The 21,086-nt window shown below is 44.2% G+C and overlaps 2 protein-coding genes across 3 annotated transcripts in view; both read right to left on the minus strand.

Annotated features, from left to right (window-relative positions):
• Positions 1–7,562, minus strand: part of kti12 (KTI12 chromatin associated homolog) — a 32,004-nt gene extending 24,442 nt beyond the window's left edge. Inside the window, exon 1 of one of the 2 annotated variants that reach the window (XM_067973384.1) lies at positions 7,285–7,562. In XM_067973384.1, coding sequence (XP_067829485.1) covers positions 7,285–7,438 — 154 coding nt within the window. In that variant the 5' untranslated portion in view covers positions 7,439–7,562. Of the gene's footprint in view, positions 1–4,142; positions 4,211–7,284 lie in introns of those variants that run through there. The other variant, XM_067973385.1, reaches the window with a different exon arrangement.
• Positions 7,563–14,623: 7,061 nt separating this feature from the next.
• On the minus strand, positions 14,624–17,221 carry nmba (neuromedin Ba). The gene is made up of 3 exons (XM_067973224.1): positions 17,056–17,221; positions 16,128–16,315; positions 14,624–14,940 (listed from the first exon to the last, which is right to left on the minus strand). Exons 1-3 carry the CDS (start codon positions 17,219–17,221, stop codon positions 14,884–14,886), a joined length of 411 nt encoding a protein of 136 aa, XP_067829325.1. The 3' UTR covers positions 14,624–14,883.
• Between the last annotated feature and the right edge of the window lie 3,865 nt (positions 17,222–21,086).

Below are 21,086 nucleotides of genomic sequence, written 5' to 3' on the forward strand. Positions count from 1 at the left end.
TAGCTCTTTCAAAGAGCTGGCACAGGCATGATGGGCCGAATGGCCTCCTCCTGTGCTGTACCTACTATAATGGTGTGCCCAAAACTGCACATGGCAAGCAAACCATGACCTAACCATTGCCGTGTACAAATTTATCACCATCTCTTAACTCTTCTACTCTATGCCCTTATTTATAATATCCTTCCTAATTCTGTGTTAATTTTATTCCTTTCATTGTATACCTATTTTGTTTTGCCCAATGTGCAATACCTTGCAATTGTCATTTATCTGTTCAGTTGCATTAATGATCAAAACCCTTCTGCAGATCATTAACTGCATCTTCTGTCCCTACTGTACTCCGTATTTTAGTGTTACCTGCAAATGTAACAAGCCTGTACTGCAGAGAAACCCCTATGCTCCAACCAACTCTGCTTCGTTGATTCCCAAAATGCCCAAAGTGTTATTGTTTAGCTAGAAATAATACAAATTCAAAGTATATTAAAATAAAGACAAAATGTATGACTTTAAAATGGGAACGGAATTACACCTGGCCCAATTATGACTCCGTGTGAAGACTACACATGGTTTTGACCACCTGGGATTGATCTTGACTTTGTCCTTTTAGTGTAAAACGGGCGATGGCAAGTCGACAGCCTGTTTTACATCTCTTCCCATTTTTATTTCCATTGAAGTCAATCGGGAGAGATATAAAACAGACTATCCGACTCGCTATCACCCGTTTTACACTAATCGCTCAACGTCAAAATCTAATGCCCTCTGTATAACAGCACAGGAGATTGACTAGTACATCAATAACTTTATAGCCAACTTTAACACTCATTTCATCTCCCACAGTTCTGCTGGATATTACTGTTTAAATACTGTGGTGATTTGTTATTTTTTTTGCAGGAGTTACTGAAGTAGACTGCATGGGCATGTTCAGCAAACAGAGCCATTAACGCAAAAGCACAGTGATACTGCCTCTTAATTACCTTTAATTAAACCGTTTCCACTGGCAGGAGAGTTGGTAACCAGAGGACACAGATTTAAGAGAATTGTCAAAAAAAAGCCAGCAGGAGATGAGGAAATTTTTTTTACGCAGCAAGTTGTTACGATCTGGAATGCACTGCCTGAAAGGGTGGTGAAAGCATATTCAATAATGACTTTCAAAAGGGAATTGGGATACATACATAAAAGAAAAGTTGCAGGGATATAGGGAAAGAGCAGGGGAGTAGGACTACTAGGTTAGTGTTTTCAAAGAGCCGGCACAGGCATGATGGGCCGAATAGCCTCCTTTTGTGCTGTATGATTCTATATATATTTTAATTGAGCTCTCCCACTCTGGAACAGTAACTCTTCCCAGGCAGTTTCCCCCGACACTCATTAAAACTAATTCTGACTTAGTTTGAATAAAAGTGGGAGAAAAAATATTTGCCCCTTTCGTCTCCCTGGGCCAACCACCTCTGCACAACAGCATGGCTAAAATTGGTAACTCAAAGCTCAGGGAAATATGACATAAACCCACTTCCTACCAAGCTGTGGTGAAACCAGCTATAGCTCAAACATGCACCTCCATCCTCACTGTTGTCTTTACAATTAGATTATATTTTAAAAGGGGCACAGACAAAGCAAAGTCAGTGATCCCACACATTGTGCTAAAAACAGGCAGGAGATTACCCATGCTCTGAGTTAACAACATTGATGATGGGACCTGCTGTATCTAATTTACACTAATGACCTGGGGTTCAGAAACTCAGTGCAAGCTGGTCAAATTCACAGACATTATGCAACGAGGAAAAGTACTGCATAAGAACATAAGAGATAGGAGCAGGAGTAGGCCAATTGGCCCCTCGAGCCTGCTCTGCCATTCAATAAGATCATGGCTGATCTGATCCTAACCTCAAATCTAAATTCATGTCCAATTTCCTGCCCACTCCCCGTAACCCCTAATTCCCTTTACTTCTAGGAAACTGTCTATTTCTGTTTTAAATTTATTTAATGATGTAGCTTCCACAGCTTCCTGGGGCAGCAAATTCCACAGACCTACTACCCTCTGAGTGAAGAAGTTTCTCCTCATCTCAGTTTTGAAAGAGCAGCCCCTTATTCTAAGATTATGCCCCCTAGTTCTAGTTTCACCCATCCTTGGGAACATCCTTACCGCATCCACCCGATCAAGCCCCTTCACAATCTTATATGTTTCAATAAGATCGCCTCTCATTCTTCTGAACTCTAATGAGTAGAGTCCCAATCTACTCAACCTCTCCTCATATGTCCACCCCCTCATCCCCGGGATTAACCGAGTGAACCTTCTTTGTACTGCCTCGAGAGCAAGTATGTCTTTTCTTAAGTATGGAGACCAAAACTGTATGCGGTATTCCAGGTGCGGTCTCACCAATAGGAAGGAAAAGGAATCAGTGACTTAAGTACTGCAGGAATGGTGTTAAAGTAGCTTGAGGATGAAGTTGAAGTAGACTCAACGCTGAATGTGTCTAATCACTGCGGAGCAGCAATCAAAGCAAATACAATTTTACAAAGAAAGACTTGCATTTACATAGTGCTTTCCACAACCACAGGATGTCCCAAAGCACTTTACAGCCAATGAAATATTTCTGAAGTGTAGTCATTGTTGTAATGTAAGAAACGTAACGGTTAATTTGTGCACAGCAATTAATAAATGACCAGATCATTTGTTTTAATGTTGGTTGAGAGATAAATTTTGGCCAGGATATCACGGAGAACTCCTCTTCTCTTTCTCGAATAATGCTGTGGGATCTAACGTCCACCTGAGAGGGCAGACTCGGTTTAACGTCTCAATCGAAAGACGGCACCTCCGACAGTGCAGCACTCCCTCAGTACCACACTAAGTGTCAGCCTAGATTTTGTGCTGAAGTCTTTGGAGTGGGGCTTGAAACCACGACCGTTTGACTCAGAGGTGAGGATGCTACCACTGAGGCAAGGGTTTTAAAAGATACAGCCAAATAGAAGTTATGCTCAAACTGCACAGTACTTTGGTCAGGCCAAACCTTCAATACTATAACAAAATAAAATTACACCAGAAGTCTATAATTTAACTGTTTCAAATTGTACTCTGAAGTTACTGGCCAAAAAGGATGAGGCCCGAGGGGTGAATATATTAATGGATCGCACGGGAAGTAAAGACAGCACGAGAGTGAGAATGACTAAGGCAATCGATTGCAGCAAATAAAAGAAGCCTGGAGCACCAGTTGTATGCTGTAGTCTGAATCCGCCATTTGAACTGAGCAGTAGGGTCTGTCAGCCGTGACTCAAAGGGTAGCTCTCTTGCCTCTAAGTCAGAAGGTCGTGGGTTCAAGTCACACTCCAGAGACTTGAGCACGAAATCTAGACTGACACTCCAGTGTGGTACTGAGAGAGTGCTGCGCTGTCAGAGATGCCGTCTTTCGGGTGAGGTATTAAACCCAGGCTCCGTCTGCCCTCTCAAGTCGATGTAAAAGAACTTATGACACTATTTTGAAGAAGAGCAGGGGAGTTCTCCCCAGTGTCCTGGCCAATATTTATCCCTCAACCAACATCACAAAAACAGATTATCTGATCATTATCACATTGCTGTTTGCGGGACCTTGCTATGTACAAATTATCGCGTTTCATACATTACAACAGTGACTAGACGTCAAAAAAGTACTTCATTGGCTGTAAATCGCTTTGGGACGTCCTGAGGTCATGAAAGGCACTATAAAAATGCAAGGCTTTCTGGATGGAGGGGTCAAATGGCGTCCCTGATCTGTACCTAACTAGTGAATGAATGCATGCACCAATGATGGAGATGCAGGGTGGAGAACAAACATTTTTTTTTAAAAATTCATTCTGGAGATATGGGTGTCGCTGGCGAGGCCGGCATTTATTGCCCATCCCTAATTGCCCTTGAGAAGAAGGTGGTGAGCCGCTTTCTTGAACTGCTGCAGTCCGTGTGGTGAAGTTGCTCCCATGTTGCTGTCAGTGAGGGAGTTCCAGGATTTTGACCCAGCGACAATGAAGGAACGGCGATATATGTCCAGGTCAGGCTGGTGTGTGACTTGGAGGGGAACTTAGAGGTGACTGTGTCCCCATGCACTGGCTGCCCTTGCCTTAGAGAGAGGGCAGAAAGAGTGGGGAGGGGAAAAATGTTTTTATATATAAAAAGTTACCTCCGAGCAACTGGTTCAAGACCACCAGAGACAGACTCATGAGAGTAAGTCATCCATCTATCTGACCTAAAGAATAAAAGGGAAACACAATTATCCCTGAAAATATTGCTAAGGGCTCAACTGATAGCTTTGTGAGTGAAAATAAGGCATAGAATAAGCCAGATGAGGAAACCTGGAAAAACTTAAATTTACAAATGACCTTAATATTAACGAGTACTGTGTTCAGTCCTCCTCTCCAGGACACAAGGGGAGGTATGTAAGCTTTGAAGGCATTGTACAGAAGAGTCAAAACCCCAAGTTAGAGGATTGAGCACGAGGATAAGCTAGAAAACTTTGGACTCGTCACCTTGAAAGGAGGCAAATGAGAGGGGTCCTTATAACAATACTAAGTGGAATAGAAAAGATAAATCTAGAGCATTATTTTGTTAAACTTTGACTGCAGAACAGAGGCACAAAGGTTTGAACTGGCAACGGACTGATGTCAGACAATATTTCATGCAGAGTGATCAATGCCTGGAATAGCCTTACAGTAAGGAAGTGGCAACAAAAACATGGGAATGTTCCAGGGACAGGTAAATGCTGAGATTGAGGTTTTTACAGAAGCATTAGCTGGATGAGCTGAATGAACTCCCTCATCTATACTTACCTTTGTGCGAATAATTCTAGCTCTACTTGCACCACTGGCTGAAGCCTGAAGGGAGCGTAAGCCATCTAAAGTCTCTCATTATCTCACAATCAATCTTAAACGCATCCATCCAACAGTGCAGGCCCTATCTCGTCAAAGACATTTCTTTCAAGGTACAAGCAATTGCTGTCAAAGCTGTGACTCCAACAAACCTCTGAACTCCCCACTGTCCTCCCTGCTGTAACTTTTCACTTCGCACATTTTAGCTGAGTTATTTAGTGATTCAGTTCAATTCTATTAACCAAAAGTTGAAAGCTTCATCAGCTCTGCCTTTCCTAGGTGTCAGCCATGGCTCAGCACTCTCTTCTCTGAGTGAGAAGGTCATGGTTTCAAGTCCCACTCCAGAGGTTTGAGCACAAAAATCTAGGCTGACACTCACATGACACTATTTTGAAGAAAAGCAGTGGAGTTCTCAACCAACATCCCCAAAACAGATTATCTGGTCATCATCACACTGCTGTTTGTGGGATCTTGCTGTGTGCCGCATTTCCTATATTACAACAGTGACTACACTTTAATTGGCTGTAAAGCACTTTGGGATGTCCCGAGGACGTGAAAAGCGCTATATAAATGCAAGTCTTCCTTTAGATCAATACACGTCAAATTTGTTCTGTTAACCCTAGTACACCTTAAATGTGCAGCAGACGAAACAGGCTGGCAGACAGGACTAAAGAAAGGACGAACTTGCATTTATATAGCACCTTTCTCAACCTCAGGACGTCCGAAAGCGCTTCACAGCCAATGAAGTACTTTTTAAAGCGTAGTCACTGTTGTAACTTGGAGAAACATTACAAAAGTGCACTGTTGCATGCAGTTGCAGTCCCTCCATCATAAGGTCAGAAATGGGGATGTTCGCTGATGATTGGACAGTGTTCAGTTCCATTCACAACCCCTCAAATAATGAAGCAGTCCGAGCCCGCATGCAGCAAGACCTGGACAACATCCAGGCTTGGGCTGATAAGTGGCAAGTAACATTCGCGCCAGACAAGTGCCAGGCAATGACCATCTCCAACAAGAGACTCTAACCACCTGCCCTTGACATTCAACGGCATTACCATCGCCAAATCCCCCACCAACATTCCTGGGGGTCACTATTGACCAGAAACTTAACTGGACCAGCCATATAAATACTGTGGCTATAAGAGCAGGTCAGAGGCTGGGTATTCTGCAGCGAGTGACTCACTTCCTAACTCCCCAAAGCCTTTCCACCATCTACAAGGCACAAGTCAGGAGTGTGATGGAATACTCTCCACTTGCCTGGATGAGTGCAGCTCCCACAACACTCAAGAAGCTCGACACCATCCAGGACAAAGCAGCCCGCTTGATTGGCACCCCATCCACCACCGGCGCACTAAGTACCATCCCCAGGATGCACTGCAGCAACTCGCCAAGGCTTCTTCGACAGCACCTCCCAAACCCACGACCTCTACCACCTAGAAGGACAAGAGCAGCAGGCACATGGGAACAACACCTCCAAGTCACACACCATCCCGACTTGGAAATATATCGCCGTTCCTTCATCGTCACTGGGTCAAAATCCTGGAACTCCCTTTCTAACAGCACTGTGGGAGAACCTTCACCACATGGACTGCAGCGGTTCAAGGCAGCGGCTCACCACCACCTTCTCAAGGGCAATTAGGGATGGGCAATAAATGCTGGCCTTGCCAACGACGTCCACATCCCATAAACGAATAAAAATCAAGTCAGGCTTTGAAAGTAGGCAAAGTGGCAGGTGGAGCATAAACAGCCAATTTTAACTTCCAGTGGGGTGGCAACCCACCTGCTCACAGTAATGCGCCTGGAGACCAGACAAAGATGAATAGCAGCTTGAGTGCAAATGTGATTGCCGGTTAGCATTCAAACCAACCTGAAGGTGAAAATCCTGCCTTTTTAAGCATTTTTCTCTCTGGGCCGCACTCCCAACTGTTGCAGAGAGTGCGGGTTTCAATCATACTTCACCAGTACTCCAGTGCAGTACTGAGGGAGGGGAGCGCCAGCGGAGGGGGCCGCGCCGGCGGCGCGGGGAGCGCCGGCGGAGGGGGCGCGGGGAGCGCCGGCGGAGGGGGCGCGGGGAGCGCCGGCGGAGGGGGCGCGGGGAGCGCCGGCGGAGGGGGCGGCGCCGCGGGGAGCGTCGCAGTGTCTTTCAGATCAGATATTAAGCTCAGGTGGATGTAAAAGATCCCAAGGCACTATTTCGAAGAGAAGGGGAGTTCTCCCCGGTGTCCTGGGCCAATATTTATCCCTCAACCAACATCACTAAAACAGATTATCTGGTCATTTACCTCATCGCTGTTCAGGGGGGGGGGGCCGGGGGGCCGGGGGGCCGGACCAACCCCCTCCCCCCACTCACTCCCCCCCCCCCCCACTCCCCTCCCCCCACTCCCCTCCCCCCCCCCACACTCCCCTCTCCCTCCCCCCCACACTCCCTCCCTCTCCCTCTCCCCAGGCCTCGCTCACCCGCATACACCGAGTTGCGCTCCACTCCCAGGCTCTCGTCTCCCACCTCCACCACCTTCCTGCCCGCCGCCGTCTCACGCAGATATTCGCTCAGCTGCGCGGCCCTGCGGCTCTTCCCGCTGCAGGGAAACCCGCACAAAACAACCAGCGGCATCGCCTCTGGGCCCGGAGCCGGGGTCTGGAGTCTGGGCCCGGAGCCACTCCGACCGATTCCAACCGCCGCTCGTTAAAGGAGCCGCGCCATCTAACATTTCCCGTCGGCTCATTAAAGGGGAAGTGCCGCCTGAAGGACCACAGCAGCGCCCCCTGCTGGAGAGATGCCACCATAAGCAGCAAATAACAGCTCAGGTGCCTTGGCGGCCTCTCCAATACAATTCAGACACTGCAAATCTGAGACAAAAACAGAAAATGCTGGAAACATTCAGCATCAGTGGAAAGAACAGACAAGATACCATTTTAGGTGTGCGCCCTTCAGTTGATAATTCTGTTTTATTGAACTATTAGCGTTTATACAGAGCCTTTCACATAATGAAAGACCTTGAGGTGCTGGCAGAGGAGTAGTGGACACTGTGCAGGCACAAGGGGCCGAATGGCCTCCTTCTGTGCTGTATCATTGATTCAATGAACAGATGTAAGGAATCTTACAACACCAGGTTATAGTCCAACAGTTGGACTATAACCTGGTGTTGTAAGATTCCTTACATTTGTCCACCCCAGTCCATCACCGGCATCTCCACATCAATGAACAGAATGGGAGAAGTTGGGAAGGTGAATACTGACACTGTCAAAGAGGTAAGTTTTGAAGAGGCATTTAAAGATAGGGCAAGAGGTAGTTAGGTGAAAAAGTTTAGGGAGTCAATTCTAAAATGTAGGGACTTGGCAGCAGAAGCTTTTATCACAAATAGTGCAGGATTGGTGGAGGGGGAAGCAGACGTGAAGTAGCCAAAGAGTTCAGGGTTTGTGCTGTGACATAGGTTGGAGAAGATTTCAGAGGTTGGGAGGATTTAAAGATGAGAATAAGGATTTTGAAGCCTCGAAGTGACAAAACTGTGCATGAGTGAAAATGATGGTGAGACGGAGAATAGGTAGGATTGTTCTGGAGGTAGAAATGGTCAGGGTGGAACATAACACTGAGGTCGCACACCTGTGGTTCATCTGAGGGAGATGGAATCAGTGCCTGAGGTGGGACATTTCTGGCAGGAGCCAGACAGGATGGCTTTTGTCTTGCTGATGTTGAGTTGGAGAAAGTTCTGTCTCATCCAAGACTTGGTGTCAGACAGGCAATCAGTCAACACAGCAACAGTCATGGAATCAAGGATGGAGGTTGAGTTGAATGTTAGATGGAGAGTGAGTTGAGTGTTAAATGGAGGTTAAGTTGAATGTTAGATGGAGGTTGAGTTGAGTGTTAGATGGAGGTTGAGTTGAGTGTTAGATGGAGGTTGAGTTGAGTGTTAAATGGAGGTTAAGTTGAATGTTAGATGGAGGTTGAGTTGAGTGTTAGATGGAGGTTAAGTTGAGTGTTAAATGGAGGTTGAGTTGAATGTTAGATGGCGGTTGAGTTGAGTGTTGGATGGAGGTTGAGTTGGGTGTTAGATGGAGGTTAAGTTGAATGTTAAATGGAGGTTAAGTTGAATGTTAGATGGAGGTTGAGTTGAGTGTTAGATGAAGGTTGAGTTGAGTGTTAGATGGAGGTTGAGTTGAGTGTTAGATGGAGGTTGAGTTGAGTGTTAGATGGAGGTTGAGTTGAGTGTTAGATGGAGGTTGAGTTGAATGTTAGATGGAGGTTGAGTTGAGTGTTAGATGGAGGTTGAGTTGAATGTTAGATGGAGGTTGAGTTATGTGTTATTGGCATACATGCAGATGCTGACCTCATGTTTGTGGATCATGTCACCAAGAGATAACACATAGATAAGGAACAGGAGTGGACCGAGGATGGAGTTTTGGGCACACTAGATACATATTTGGGCACAGAGCAGACTGGGTGCATTCGGACAGGTAGGAATGGAATCAGCACTACAGGTGAGACTGAAACGAGACTGAAGGGACTCAAACAGAGGAGTGGCTGGAGAAGTGTGTGCAGGCTTGCCTGGCACTGATGCATTTGAGGATCTTAGAGAAGAAGGGGGGGGGGGTTAAAGATTGGGAAGTAGTTGAAGAGAAGACGAGTTGAGAGTAGGCTTTTTAAGAAATGGGAGGAATGATCACAGTAGTTTTAAAGGGGGGGGGGGTGATGCCTGAGGAAAGGGAGAGATTGACACTGACAGTGAGCATTGGGTAGTAAGAAGCTGGATTGGGAAAGGAATGACCTAGCAGGGGATACATTTTATAGAGCGCTGCAGGTTAAGGGCTGGTGGGGACATGGAGGAAGGGGTAAGGTAGCACAATGGAACTGAGAGGACAGAGGCAGCTGAACAGATAGCACCCTTAATTTTGGGCACCTTGCATCGGGTGTCATAGGTGAGAATGGAGGATAGGTGGGGTGGAGTTCAGAGGAGATGGTTTTTGGTGGAGAAGAGGACCATGGGGTTATATTTTCCCTTAGGTTGATCCTCGATTAGTAGGGAGTTTTGACTGCAGAGAGAGAGGGACAATACCTCATGGTGACATAATATATTACATTTTTGAGACGTCCTGTTTGTCACACCTATTTCCTGTTGTCATGATTTAGTAACATTCTCGTGACATTGGCAATACCTGGAGGTAATGCCTAAAATGTAACAGTAATGCTTGCTGTCCTAATATCTCCTTATGTGGCTCAGTGTCAAATTTTGTTGTTAACCCTCCTGTGAAGCACCTTGGGACGTTTTACTACATTAAAGGCGCTAAATAAATGCAAGTTGTTGTTATTTTTGTTGTTGCTTCTATTACCTTTAATGGGTAACATTGGAACACTTATTCAGTCCTCCCACCACTAGGTATGCTGCCATTTTTGCCTGCTACAACAAACGCAGCTAAAGGACATACCACTTCTTCCTCCTAACCAGGAGCAAGGCCACGGGAGGTTCACTATTAATTTAGACAACCTGGCAGCTCACCCTATATATAAGTTATCTGAACCCCCGATTAGATTGTGAATCACTCCCAGGTGTCCATTACTAATATCAATTACTTATTTTGATAATGTTGTAAAAGTGATTCTATAACTTGTTCACTATAATGTAGTCCCACATAGCAGACACACCACAAAGTCGCAGGTGTGTTACATAGGAACAGGAGTAGACCATTCAGCCTGTTCTGCCAGTCAATTAGATCATGGCTGATCTGTATCTTAACTCCTTTACCCGTATTTTCTCCATATCCCTTGTACCCTTACCTAACAAAAATCTATCTATCTCAGTATTGAAAATTTCAATTGACGCAACCTCCACAGCCTTTAGGGGGAGGGAGAGTTCCAGATTTACACTACCCTTTGTGTGAATAAGTGCTTCCTGATTTCACTTCTGAATGGCCTAGCTCTAATTTAAAGATTATACCCCCTTGTTCTGAATTCCCCCACAATCCTTTTATTATTTTAAACCTCAATTAGATCACCCCTCAGTCTTCTATACTCAGGGAAATACAAACCAAGTTTATGCAACCTGTCCTCGTAATTTTAATTCCCGATAATCATTCTGGTGAACTGTGCTGCATCCCCTCCAAGGACAATCTATCCTTCCTGAAGAGCTGTGGCCAGAACTGAATGCAGTTCAAAGATGAATTTTGTACCAATATGAGAACTTGACTTGTTATTCATTCATGGTTTGGGTGTTTTAAGATCATATTCATAAATTCATTTTAGACATTTTAAAAGCAAAAGGAGGAAGAGCCTTTGTGGAGTTCTCACAGATTTGCTAAATGTGGCTCTGTATACTAGGAGAACTGTTGTGTGTTCGTGCAGGGAGGAGCTTTGTGACATATTGGGCTGGAGTGACTTGCAGAGACTATTATTGAGTGTTTAAATTGGTAAAGAATTCACATGTCGATATGCACGATTAATAAACTGATCAGGGGATTCAAGCTATGATTTAAATGCATAAAATATAAAACAGCTGAACCGATGTGGGTGACAGTCAGCTTGGCTTCGTCTCACCTCTGGATCAGAAGCTGGGTGTTTAAGCCCCACTCCATGACTTGAGAATATCATGTAGCTGACACCACAGTGAGATACAGTGCATTGTTGGAGACATTGTGTTTTAGATAAGATGCTGCATTCTTCTGCTTATTCAGATGGATGTTAGAGATGCTGTCATGGTATTCAAAGAGCAGGGAGGTTCCAAGAGCCAACTTTCTTCCTTCAACCAATTTGACACCGAGCCAATTAAGGAGATATTAGGAGAGGTGACCAAAAGCTTGGTTAAATAGGTAGGTTTTAAGGTGCGTCTTGAAGAAGGAGAGAGAGATAGCGAACAGGAGAGGTTTACGGAAGAAATTCCAGAGCTTAGGATCTAGTCAGTTGAAGGCACAACCGCCAATGGTGGTGCAGTGAAAAGCTGGAATGTGCAAGAGGACAGAATTGAAGGAGCACAGAGATCTCGGAGGGTTGTAGGGCTGGAGGAGGTTACAGAGATTGGGAGGGGCGATGCCATGAAGGGATTTGAAAACAGGGATGAGAATTTTAAAATCGAATCATTGCTGGACCGGGAGCCAATGTAGGTCAGCGAGCACAGGGTTAATGGGTGAACGGGACTAGGTGTGAATTAGGATACGGGCAGCAAAGGAAATGCCCAATAATTGGACCTCCTTTCATGTATTGCTGATGTGGAGATGCCGGTGATGGACTGGGGTTGACAATTGTAAACAATTTTACAACACCAAGTTATAGTCCAGCAATTTTATTTTAAATTCACAAGCTTTCGGAGATTTTCTCCTTCCTCAGGCAAATGTTTCAAGAGCTCCTTTAAAATAAAATTGCTGGACTATAACTTCATGTATTGCTCTCATTCGTTGGACCATTTGGAGATGAACCACCTACAGATAAAAAAAATTGTATTTATATTATTTGTGTTAAAGTCTCTGGAGTGGGACTATGAGTTTACAACCTTCTTGCTTTAGGGGCTAGAGTGCTAACAACTGAGCCATGGCTGACACCTATAAAAGTATCTTTTAGATGCCTGTAAGTGGTCTTACACACAGGCTGTGACTCAAGCCTAGGCTAAAGGGTTCAACAGCTGTAAGGGTCCTAAGTGAAATGAGGTTTGGGCAGTCTTCATCTTGATAATCAGAAAAATTAACTAAAAATATAAATGTAAAGGAACAAAAAGATTCTACTCCACGAATGTTTTGTAACATGAATTATGTTCTCAGATTGACACTCTTAATTCAGACAAAAGAGGAAAAATCTGTAGCTCGTATCAGTAATATCAATACCGATATCAATTAACAAGAAACTACACTTCGAGGATAATGGATATATATCTGAGATTTACAAGCAATAATCCAATCAAGGACTTCAAATGATCTCATGAACCTCAAGGCTGCATCTGAAACCTGAGATTAAATTCCTCCCTTAAATTTACTGAGCAATTATTTGTGCTTGTTTCTATAAGGCAGTGAATGTCTCTACCTTTATTTCCTTGTCGTACTAATGCTGCTTTTCCGTTGGTATTGCAAGATGCCACATGATGCAAGAACTGAAAGAACATCGATCTGATGTAGGCACAAAGAATGCCATATCACTGCACCAGGCAGAAAGGTGTATTGATTTTGTGAAGTCAGATCTTATATAGGATTTGTGATGTAAGTATTGCCAGGTTAATTCTGACAGCAAATTATAGGAATATTATCCAATCTGTGTACATTATAGTCATATGTCTGTCTTTAGTTGATCATATGTCTCTTTTATTTTGTAATCTGTTAGTTTTATTGGTATATGTTTTAATGTAGTTTATATATTATACTGCTTGCACATTTGATAGTTTGTAAGAAGAAAAAACTTGCCTCGTATTGTGCCTTTCATAACCTCAGGACATCCTAAAGTTCATCACAGCCAATGAATTACTTTTGAAGTGCAATCACTGTTGTTTTTTAGGCAATCACAGCAGCCAATTTACTCACAGCAAGGTCCCACAAACAGCAAATTAGATGAACAACCAGTTAATCATTTTCCATTGATGTTTGGCTGAGGAATGAATATTGGCCAGGATATCAGAGAAAACTCCCTGCTCTTCTTCAAAAAAGTGCCATGGGATCTTTTACCTGAAGCGGTGGACGAGGCCTTGAGCTTAGTCTCATCTGAGAGATGGTACCTCTGGCAATGCAGCACTCCCTCACTACTGCACTGAAATGTCAGCCTAGATTAAGTCCTTAAATCCTGGGTGAGAATTGAACCCATGACCTTCTGACTCAAAGATGAGATGGAACCACTAAGCCATGCTGGCATAGATATTTACTGTAGTTGTGTCTCTATATGTATAAGTTACATTGTGGTGATTGTACCCATACATTGTATTATTGTAGAATCTGTGGGACTAATTGGATAGATCCACCAAAGAGCCGGCACAGGCACGATGGGTCAAATGGCCTCCTTCTGTGCCGTATCATACTATGATACTATACCATAAACTATGATACTATCTGTACTACATGTACTGCACCTGTTTAAATAAAAGAACACCTGGGATGTAATGTTGCCGTCCATACAAGTAACTTCCCAAGGATCCTCCTTGTCCCTGTAAAAATGTAAACCCTGTCTTGGAGGAAATGGCACCTTACAGTTGGAGGTGGGTTTGTGTCTGCACTTGCCCGCACAGAGAATTTTAGATCTTGGTTTTGATGCCAAGGGGATCCTGTTTGGTTGGAGACCATTGAGGTTGCAAACCAAAATAAACAAATGAGCAACTCATACACCTCTCCCAGTGCTGGCCTCCAGAGCAGCACTCGTAAAGGCCTTTGAGCTAGCTGCCCTCTCGGATAAAGATGGTGTGTGTGTGTGTGTGTGTGTGTGTGTTTGGAGGGGGAAGAGAACAGCAACTTAAAAAGTAAAAATGGAAACGAGGGGAATCTAGTTCTCCCACACAGAGATCCTCAGCTCTTGGAGGACGGTAGTATGCGACAAGTTGAAGCAGTGTGCAGGGAAGGACAAGGATTCAACTCAGTGAAACACCGGCCAGCACAGAAAGTCATAGGGCATAGGCTACTTGCCTGCACCTCCTGGCATCCATTCACACAGAATGGCATTGGCTGAGACCTCAGCCCCAGTCAATGATGGTCATGAACCCCAGGGAGACCTGTAGGAAGGGAGAAAATAATTAATTAAATGGAGAGCCAATCTTTAAATGTACACCCTGTTTCCCCAGTACATGTTCATGGAATTAAACTGGAAATACTAGTTGCTTAAACAATATATTCTTTATTCGCCACAAATAACTTTCTGGTTACATTAAAAGTGCAATGCAAAAAAGTCAGAAAAATATAGAATAGTCCTTGCTCCCTCTTTAATATATCGATAAGACAATTGTACAGTAACAATACATAAAATATAGGTGACATAAATACACCATCATTACAATAAGGTGCCCACATTCACCATTCGTTCGTTCTAAATACAGTTTACACGCTTGTCAGATCTCTCGCTCTCATGTTTGTAAGTGTAGATTTTCTTTTAAGAGTTCAGGGTGTTCGTCACTTCTTGGTATTTTTAACGAATCTCTCAAAAATGTTCATTGTTAACCCTGTTCCCTGAAAATAGAGGAAAACATATCACATATAGTGTACAATCTACCCGTGCATATACACGCGGATATACAACATACTTCTCATATACAACGTGTGGACAATGTACACTCTACTTGTCATATATTCGTTATATACAGATTGTACGGTATATACTATGGACAGTATGCTCCTTATATAGAGTGTACTTGTAGAGGATGCGCAGTATGCACGTTATATACAATGTACTTATATACAATTTGTGGACAGTGCACAGTGTACTTGCTATATACAATGCACAGTATGCTCCTTATCTAATGTACTCGTTATATACAATTGGCATTGTGCATCTTACATACAGTGTACTTGTCATGTACAATGGACATTATGTTTGCTATATAGAGTATTTGTCATATACATGGACAGTATGCTCGTTATACACATTAACTTGCAATATACCCAATATACATCTGACCCTCTCATTAAAAATAGATCCTGATTAATGTGTGCTTTTTCCTTTTTATTTGCAAACTCTACGATTATCCCAAACACCTTAAATAGACCAGCGCCATACACGATGTGGTTTACTGAACATCTTAAATTCATCTTTGCGACTAATTTAGTTCTTGTGATGATGACCTTTAAAAGAAATCCTGGACTCTCCCGTTTTGGTATTTAATTGTCAAGCACATCTATGGCTTTTTTTATTCATTCATGGGATGTGGGCGTCGCTGGCGAGGCCAGCATTTATTGCCCATCCCTAGTTACCCTTGAGAAGGTGATGGTGAGTGCGGTGCCTCTAAGCTTTTGAAATGAAATGCATCCAGATAGAGCGGATGCCTTAGTCCGCGGTGTGGTATCTCAGGCTCAGTTACACCGAGGGCCCTGGGACGGGGAGACATCAGACTCATGGTCAAAATTGGATGGGCTGGATCAGTCAATGAAGGGGACAGAATTGGGCAGGAGGTGGAGATGGGGATCACGGTCCAAGGATCTCTTAAGGATATCTGAAGATATTGGTGCTACGGTCCAGTAGCAGAGTATAACCATCCGGATAGTCAGTGGGACTCTTCCGCAGAAGGAACAAAAGATCTGAAGAAATACTGAATACAAGAAAGCTAACGCGGGAGGTACATTTGGCGCGCTATCACTCCCTATCCCTATCCGGACCCCCTCTCTGATCAGAATGAAGTCCTTTGCAATGACTAGTTTACCTGAGGGACAGAGTCGTATCTCACTCGCCTCCCCTCTGCTTCCTGAGCCAGTGCGACTTCCAGCATCTTCTGGATTAATAGATCTTTAATATCCTTGGGATCTTCAGGGGGGTTCAAAGGAAGTCTCACCGAGATAGCATCATATCCATCTGGATAATCAAGCAAGCTCTTCTTCCCCATAAAGTGCCCTAGAGCAACACACAAAGACAAACTACAATCGTATTGCTATGCGACACAAGATGAATAGTTTCCCCGTAATGCACAAGGTACCACTTGGCGTGTTGTCAAACTGACTTCCAGTGGTTCCTTGTCTTATCCGGGGTAGGCATCCACGTTTTGGGAGGCTGTGTGCGTCCACCAGATGCGTTCCCCCGTTCGTCATCCTCACCATCCGCCTGCACTGGACAGCCCACATTCACTCAGGGTCCGCTTTTACCCAGAGAATGATACCGGAGGAGGCGGGACGCGGTGACTTCCGTGAGACCAATAACAGGAAAAAGGGGGAAACGAAAGAGAGGGAATGGCATCAAGAGCGGAGAGAGGAATGAGGAGACAAGGTAAGTCATTCGTTGGTTGTGGGAAGAAAGAAAAAGTCACCAGTTGCACTAAATTTGTTTTGAAACTAGTTTTAATATTAATTGAAATAAACATTTACAAATTATTCCTAACCCCAAAGATACTGATCTTGCTAATTCCAACTTTAAATTATATGCATAGTTTCTTCCAATTCAAAGCTTTAATGTCTGATAATCTGAGTTTCAATCCTGTGCTTAATATCAACCGTGACCATCTAATCACTACCTAAAGCCATGACCCACCGCGCCCAGATTCAGCCATGCACTCGCCAGCCTTCCCTTCTAAAGGAGTCTGAGACCCAGGCACAAAGAACACTTCACGGTTCCCTTCTCTGGAGATGCTGGCCTCTCACCTGTCGCCCACAGATTCCCTCGGGGGCTGACTTTGATCTTGGAAACTTTGTTTCTCGGTTCGCTGAGATCCAGGCTGACCGAGGCGGTGACAGATAGGTAGGAAACCACAACTAGGTAAGCTAGGAAGCCGAGGTGCCCGATCCTGTGGCTGGGATACGCTGCCATGCTGAGCGACCTGCAGAGGGGTGTCTCTCCCTCTCTCTCTGTCTGTCTCTGTGTGACCGAGGTTGGTGCCAAAGCCTCTCTCCCGGTTACTCCAGTTCTGTCTCCCCGCTTTATCCCACCGCCCCCTTTTATACCCCGCCAGCTGACTGCACCGGTGGGCGGCGCTGGATCATCTTCATCTCAGCCACGACTGATGACTAATGCAAGCGGACGGTGTGGCGAGGGTCTGACCAGCCCGGAGGGGGGCTATCACATCAGAGGGAACTGGGAACGTGGTGATTGCAGCACAGGAGAGGGAGGGAAAGAGAAGAAAGTGAATGTGATAGAGAATAAATGGAGAGGGTAAAGTGAGAATGAAGGGGAGAATGGGTGAGTGAGAGGAGTCCATTTCTCTCTGGACCTTATCCCGAATGAGGACAAGAATAAATTTAATTGAATCGGAACCTCTAAACACAATCTACGGTTAAAACCCATCCCCGGGCTCTCCAACACAACTGCACGCGGTGTAACTTCGCCGCTTGACTAAATTAAGCTCACAATCCCCGACTTTGGACTTTTAAGGAGCAAAATTCGCCATCATTCGGGTGATGTGCATTTCTGGGGCTCGCAATAGACCAGCAGACCGACCCCAGTCGGAGAGCCGGGATCCAATTCCCACCATTCAAACCAGTTCAGCTGAGCTCTGGCCACTTCTGCACAGTCCTACTGATTTTCCAGGAGGAGCGAAACAGGTATTCCATAATCGTCTTGTGTGAGAGAGTTTTTTTTCCTTTCAAGGAGCTGAATAATATTTATATAGAGAGTGGTATTGTATCATGTCTAGAACATGAATTACACAGAATTACATAGAATGTACAGCACAGAAACAGACCATTCCGCTGAACCGGTCTATGCCAGTGTGTATGCTCCACAGGAGCCTTCTCTCACCCCGCTTCATCTCACCCCATCAATATATCCTTCTACTCCTTTCTCCCTCGTGTGTTTATCCAGTTTCCCCTTAAATGCGCCTATGAATGAAATCCTTGGTGTCATTTTAAAAGGATCAACCGTGTTTCTTTTTTATTTGGTCTTTAACTTTGAACTGAGTATCTGAACGGAGAGGGACTCTTCTCATTAAATTCCCAAAGTCTTTCTTCCAAAATTTGTCAAAGACCGTTTCTCCCACCGTCATATATCGCCAAGTTTTCACTTTCCTAATCCCTCAGTATGAAATCCCTTGTGAGGCCGCCCCTGTCCCATTCAACTCAACCCAGAGGTAAGAGAGCGAGAAAGGAGTCACATTAACCAGACTCCAGCTTCAACAGACGAAACGTGTTGTTCCCACTCATTTTAGCTATTTTGACTTTTTATTGTTGATGCGTAAAATCACCTCGGATTTTCAGACTAAAAACTATATTTCAGGACTAAAAGCTCTACTTCGTTCCCATAATAAGAAACTGACCTTGAGAATCTGAGGTAAGTCCATTTATTATCTAAATATAAATAATTTTGTTAAATATAATTTAAAAATAACACGTAAAAGTCTGGCACCGTTAATTTACGTCTCTTTTAATTAGATCATGATCTGTAATTGTTTCTGCTTTTAGAAATTCTTTTTGAAATCCCATTTCGCTCTCTTCCTTTTTGGTAATGTTTATGATTCTGAAATTAGCTTTTTGAGTTTTTAAGAGAGAACGACTTGCATTTCCATAGAGCCTTTCAGGACCTCCCAAAGCGCTTTACAACCAATGAAGTGCTTTTGAAGTGTAGTCACTGTTGTACTATAGGAAACTTTGTGCACAGCAAGGTCCCACCAACAGCAATGAGATAATGACCAGATAATCTGTTTCTGGTGATGTTGGTTGAGGGGGAAATATTGGCCAGGACACCAGCAGAACGCCCCTGCTCTTTGAATGGCGCCATGACATATTTACCGTCCACCTGAGAGAGCAGTTGGGGCCTTGTTTTAACCTTTCACCCAAAAGACAGCATCTGAGACAGTGCAGCACTCCCTTAGTGCTGCACTGGAATGTCAGCCTAGATTATTTGCTCAAGTCTCTGGCCTTGAACCCACAACCTCCTGGGAGAATGCTACCAACTGAGCCAAGGCTAACGCATTAGATATTTTTAAATGTAAGACCTTTTGTGTAGAGGATATAATCGCCTGTTTACTATAAGATTGAATCCTGGTCCCTGCCCACAGCACAGGCTACTGTGGAGTTGGAAGTTCAACAGATTATAGTTCATATCCGGAACTTCGAGCCTTCCAAAACCATTGGGAACATAGGAACAGAAGTAGGCTATTCAGCCACTCGAGCCTGTTCCATCATTAAATTAGATCATGGCTGGTCTAAGTTGTGGCTGTTGGCGGAGATGTTACCCAGACACGGTGCCTATATTTTATTTGAAACTGCTAAATATTCATGACTCATATTCAGAATATGTTTGCACTGCGCAGAAAACAAAGAAAGAAATAAAGTAATGACGGGCAGACCCTGCACTGCTCAATGTGTTGGACTGAGTCATTCAGGTCACCTTGTAGATGAAGTGAAAGCCTCCCCTTAACTTTAGGGGCAGTCACTGAACCAGCACTCATAACATAAGAACATAACATAAGAAATAGGAAAAGGAGTAGGCTGTCTGGCCCCTCGAGCCTGCTCCGCCATTCAACAAGATCATGGCTGATCTTCTATCTCAACGCCATTTTACTGCCCTATCCCCATATCCCTTGATGCCTTTAATATCTAGAAATCTATCGATCTCTGTTTTGAATGTACTCAATGACTGAGCCTCCACAACCCTCTGGGGTAAAGAATTCCAAAGATTCTCCACCATCTGAGTGAAGAGATTTCTCCTCATCTCAGTCCTAAATGGCCTACCCCTTATTCTGAGACTGTGACCCCTGGTTCTAGACTCTCCAGCCAGGAGAAACATCCTCCCTTCATCTACCTTGTCGAGCCCAGTAAGAATTTTGTATGTTTCAATGAAACCACCTCTCATTCTTCTATAATCTAGAGAATACAGGCCCTAGTCTACTCAATCTCTCCTCATACGACAATCCCGCCATCCCAGGAATCAGTCTGGTGAACCTTCGTTGCACTTCCTCTATGGCAAGTATATCCTCTCTTAGGTAAGGAGACCAAAATTGTACACAATACCCCAGGTGCAGTCTCACCAAGGCCCTATATAATTGCAGTAAGACATTTTTACTCCTGTACTCAAATCTTCTTGTAATAAAGGCCAACATACCATTTGCCTTCCTAATTACTTGCCACACCTGCATGTTAGCTTTCTGTGACTAATATACAAGGACACCCAGGTCCCTTTGAACATCAACATTTCCTAATCTCTCACCATTTAAAAAATACTCTGCATTTCTGTTTTTCCGACCAATTATATTCCATCTGCCATGTTCTTGCCCACTCACTTAGCCAGTCTGTATCCCCTTGAAGCCTCTTTAAGAACATAAGAAATAGGAGCAGGAGTAGGCCAATCGGCCCCTCGAGCCTGCTCCGCCATTCAATAAGATCATGGCTGATCTGATCCTAACCTCAAATCTAAAATCATGTCCAATTTCCTGCCCGCTCCCCGTAACCCCTAATTCCCTTTACTTCTAGGAAACTGTCTATTTCTGTTTTAAATTTATTTAATGATGTAGCTTCCACAGCTTCCTGGGGCAGCAAATTCCACAGACCTACCACCCTCTGAGTGAAGAAGTTTCTCCTCATCTCAGTTTTGAAAGAGCAGCCCCTTATTCTAAGATTATGCCCCCTCATTCTAGTTTCACCCATCCTTGGGAACATCCTTACCGCATCCACCCGATCAAGCCCCTTCACAATCTTATATGTTTCAATAAGATCGCCTCTCATTCTTCTGAACTCCAATG

This window comes from Heptranchias perlo, chromosome 38 (genome assembly GCF_035084215.1).
Source record: "Heptranchias perlo isolate sHepPer1 chromosome 38, sHepPer1.hap1, whole genome shotgun sequence".
NCBI lineage: Eukaryota > Metazoa > Chordata > Chondrichthyes > Hexanchiformes > Hexanchidae > Heptranchias > Heptranchias perlo.

Coding starts and splice junctions, on each gene's coding strand:
- nmba (XM_067973224.1), bottom strand. CDS start 17,221: ATGGCAGCGTATCCCAGCCACAGGATCGGGCACCTCGGCTTCCTAGCT. Junction 16,316..17,055: donor AGGGAATCTGTGGGCGACAG/GTGAGAGGCCAG, acceptor GTGTTGCTCTAG/GGCACTTTATGGGGAAGAAG. Junction 14,941..16,127: donor GATACGACTCTGTCCCTCAG/GTAAACTAGTCA, acceptor CTCTATTTTCAG/GGAACAGGGTTAACAATGAA.